Raw genomic sequence first — 4,613 nt, 5'->3', positions numbered from 1 at the left:
TTTCCAAGCAAGGTATAGAGGTTGATCCGGAAAAGATCGAGATCATTTTCAAGCTTCCTCCTCCCACTTCGGTAAAAGGTGTTCGGAGCTTTTTGGGGCATGCCGGTTTTTATAGGCAATTTATCAAAGACTTCTCAAAAATTGCAAGTCCCATGTGCAAGCTCATTGAAAAGGATGCAAAGTTTGAGTTCAATGAGAAGTGCCTCAAAGCTGTTGAGGAATTGAAAGCAAGGCTCAACACATCACCTATTATTGTCACACCCAATTAGTCTCTTCCATTTGAACTCATGTGTGATGCCAGTGGTGTAGCTATTGGAGCAGTACTTGGTCAACGGCATAACAAATTTCTTCATCGTGTCTACTACGCAAGCAAGACACTCAATGGCGCACAAATGAATTACACTGTGACGGAGCAAGAGCTGCTTGCTATTGTCTATGCTTTTGAAATATTTCGGGCCTAATTCATGGGCTCCAATGTGATAGTCTACACCGATCATGCTTCTATCAACTACCTTATGGAAAATAAGGATGCTAAACCAAGATTAATTGGGTGGGTTCTTTTGTTACAAAAGTTTGACTTTGAAGTCAAAGATCGAAAAGGAACACAGAACCAAGTTGCGTATCACTTGTCTAGGCTTGAAGAGGCAGGGATACCAAAATAAGATCTTGAATTTAATGATGCCTTCCCAGATGAACACATATTGTCACTATCTAGCACCTTCACTCCTTGGTATGCCGACATCGCTAACTTCTTGGTCAGTGACCCTATCCCCGACGATTTGGAAGCTTATCAAAAGAAAAAGTTCTTGTGGGAGTGTAGGCAATACTATTGGGAGGAACCATTTTTGTTCCGGATTTGCGCCGAAAATATCATTCGGCATTGCGTTCTAGAAGATGAGGTAATTCAAATTCTCAAAGCATGTCATGACTCCACAGTGGGGGCCACCACGGTGGAAATTGTACTGCAGCAAAAGTGCTTGAATGTGGCTATTATTGGCCATCAATCTACCAAGATGCAAACTAAATGGTCAAGGCATATGATCAATGTCAAAGACAAGGGTCAATTTCTAGAAGGCGTGATAGGCCTATGAACATTGTGATGAAGGTCGAGATGTTTGATGTGTGGGGGATAGATTATATGGGTCCCTTCGTAAGCTCTTACGACATGACATATATCTTGGTGGCACTAGATTATGTCTCTAAATGGGTCGAGGCAATTGTCTTGTCGAAAAATGAGGCCAGGAGTGTAACCGACTTCTTGAAGAAGAACATATTTACTTGGTTTGGAACCCCAAGGGCCATCCTTAGTGATGGTGGTTCTCACTTTTGCAACAAAGTTTTTTCCCGGGCTGCTCGAAAAATATGGAGTTAAGCACAAGGTGGCCACCCCCTATCATCCTCAATCGAGCGGTCAAGTTGAAGTTTCCAACCGGGAGATCAAAAATATCCTAGCTAAAACTATCAATGCAAACAGGACCGACTGTTCAAGGAAGATAGATGATACGTTGTGGGCATATCACACAACATTTAAGACTCTCATTGGCACTTCACCGTACAGGTTGGTTTTTGGCAAAGCATGTCACTTGCTAGTGGAGCTTGAACAAAAAGCCATGTGGGCATTGAAAAATTTAAATCTTGACTGGGCCGAAACTACTAATCTAAGGATGACACAACTCAACGAGATGGAAGAATTCCGCTTTCATGCCTATGAGAATGCAGCCATATATAAGGAAAGAATAAAGTTTGTACATGACAAGAAGATTTTGAAGCAGAAATTCAAATCCGGTGATTTGGTCTTACTCTTAAACTCAAGACTGATGTTCTTTCTGGGAAAACTAAAATCCAAATTTTCTGGCCCGTTCAAAGTTGTGAATGTATCTTCCTATGGCGCTATTGATTTGAAATCCGAGGATGGGACTCGAATCATCAAAGTAAATGGCCAAAGGATCAAGCATTACCTCAGAACCATTGGAGAAAGGCACTTGGTAGAACAATTCACACTCAGAGATGGTCCTACACCAACCCTCACCACTGATTAGCCTAAATGGGGGAAACATCGTCGTGTCGCGATGTTAAATCAAGCGCTTCGTGAGAGGCAACGCATGTGTGGTAACACTTTTTGGTTAGATTTTAATTTCGGTAAGTTTATTTATAAGTGTTGAGCAGTTTGACGTGTGTGTTAGAATGCAGGTGACATAAAATACAAGGAGACATGATGCAAAGGCAGAGGAAAATGAAGGAAAGCAAGCCAAGCTTCACCTGTATTATGCGGCAACATATAGGACCGCATAATGGTCGCAGAAACAAGCAGAAAAAATTTAAACTGGACTGTAATAAATGCGGTGAAAATGTACTTTCTGCAGCCCGCATAATGATTATGCAACCGAATAAATGGTCGCAAATCTGTGCGCAGCACTCAGTCACTAACCCATCGCATAACACATATGTGGCCGCATAATATGTTATGCGATGCACTGCTTCACCGCGAAATTCTCAGGTATTAAGCCATAAGTCCCTCGCTCATTTCCGTCTTTCATTTATACTCCTACACGCACGGGCATGGAGCATAACCCAAAAGAAAAGAAATAAAATACTAAAAACACTGAGAAAAAAAATGGAATTGAAAAGGAGAGGCTTACCTTGCTCGCGTTTCACACCGCAGTTCTCAACCTTATGATATCTGGTATGCTTATCTACAACCATTCTCTTGCTTAGTCAATCTGGTATATTCATGATTGTCTGCTTTCACCCATATACCTTCCTATTTATTCCCAACTCATTGATGTGAGAAATCAAATTTGAATGCTTATAGTGGAATGCAACGCTGGGGGAAACCATAGGTTGTGGGTAAATCCAATTTTGGGGTTAGCATTAGGGGGATTGATTTGAGTAAAGGGATTGGTACTTTGTGCAAATAAGCAGTAGGTATTGGTGTATAATGCTTTTTTTTCATGACTTTAAAAAACAATTGCTACAGAATGTGCAACAAGGCATGTGAGTGTATTTTTAAGTTGAGACGATAATCTTTGCGGGTTGCATAACTATTTTGCAGTCCGCAGAGTCATCGCATTATGCATGATAGGAAGATCTCTAAAAGGTCCATATGCGGTTGAGTTTATGGCCGCAGAAACGGTTTGCGGACCGCACATTGGTCGAGATAGAGGAAGAAAAAAGGCTAAATTTGAAGAACAAAATGTGACTGATCTGCGGTCGAACAAAATGCAACCGATCTGAGGGTTGTAATATGCAAAATGTTTTGCGGCTCCCAAAATTATTTTGCGATCGCATAACTGGTCACAAAACCTTTTTTGTTTTTCCTTTCTTTTTGAAAATTTTACCCATGCCATATCTTGTACTTGCTCCTTGATTAATTGACATGACCTTGTGCCACCAGTTGACCTCCATGCCGAAACACGCTGAAAAAGTGGTGAAGATCTCAGGTTTGAGATTTCTTGCTCTTTGACTCTGTACAGAGATGGCCTGGCAAAAAGAAAAATCCTCGAAGGAAAGTATATAGGCTTGAACAGTTTAAAAGAACACTCCCCCTATGTGCTGGAAAACATCAAAAAGAGGGGTTGAGAGTCCTTTACTCATATTCCGGGGGAGTACAACGAGACGCTCGTTAGGGAATTTTATGTTGTATATGTTGCATCTAGGAACGCAAAACAACAGAGGAACCGTAGATTCTTAGGCTCTGTCGTAGTCTGAAGAGTTGAAATGAAATACTCCGTGATGCCTCATCAATCAATGATGTATATTTCGAGGAATGGGATCCAAGCACCGAAGAATTTGACGCAAAGATTGAAAACAAGCAATACGAGCATGCTTGGGTAGCCTCTATCATAGCCAAGGGAACTCCATCCTGGATTGCACCACGCCAAAGGATTTACAAGAGGGATGTTACCCAAGAAGGCCAATATTGGCTATGTTTTGTCTGTTCTTGTATAATACCCTCGAGAAATGAAATCGACATAATTACTGAGAAGGTGATCCTCATTGCTTGCATCATGTCGGGTATCAAGATTGATGTGGGAGAGCTTATTTTCCGTGAGATTGGAGTCCGGGCAAACCAGAAAGAAACTTCGCTCCCTTTTCCATGCTTAATCCATGCTTTGAGTAAAGCTAGGACAGTTCCTCCTTTCCTCATACATGACCGCATAGAAAACGTTGTTCAGGATATTGACATCACTCGGATCAATGATGTTGCGGATAAAGTGGCCGAAGATCGACCAGAGTAATCACTCACTCCCCTTCCAGCCTCAGCAGCACCTGCTGCCTCATCAGTGCCAGACACTTTGTCTGCATCGGCTACCTCCACATTCACTCCTAGACCAGCCACTGTGACACAACTTATATCATTGCATGCACACTCAAATCTTGGTCTACTTACACGACATACAAATTCCAAAGTAGACAAACTGGCAAAAGAACTTCCATCTCTCATCCGGCAAGCATTGGCCCTGCTTCAAACCTCAGTGAGTGATCTTCAAAAATAACATCTATCATATGAGGAACGAATCAAGCATTTTTAAGTACGCCTTGAGAGGGTTGAGAGAGATGGAGCTGGGGACATACCTCAACTGAAAAAGGATGTAGCTGAGTTCAACTCAGAA

General features: G+C 41.8%; 1 protein-coding gene across 1 annotated transcript; it reads left to right on the top strand.

Annotated features, from left to right (window-relative positions):
- The first annotated feature begins 1,310 nt into the window (after positions 1–1,310).
- On the top strand, positions 1,311–2,039 carry LOC142168858 (uncharacterized). Its single transcript, XM_075230025.1, has one exon. It carries the CDS (start codon positions 1,311–1,313, stop codon positions 2,037–2,039), a length of 729 nt encoding a protein of 242 aa, XP_075086126.1.
- Positions 2,040–4,613: the final 2,574 nt, after the last annotated feature.

This window comes from Nicotiana tabacum, chromosome 14 (assembly GCF_000715075.1).
Source record: "Nicotiana tabacum cultivar K326 chromosome 14, ASM71507v2, whole genome shotgun sequence".
Classification (NCBI taxonomy): Eukaryota; Viridiplantae; Streptophyta; class Magnoliopsida; order Solanales; family Solanaceae; genus Nicotiana; species Nicotiana tabacum.
This window is presented reverse-complemented; position numbering and strand designations above follow the sequence as displayed.

Excerpts from the sequence above, each read along its gene's own strand:
- LOC142168858 (XM_075230025.1), top strand. The coding sequence starts at position 1,311 with ATGGTGGTTCTCACTTTTGCAACAAAGTTTTTTCCCGGGCTGCTCGAA.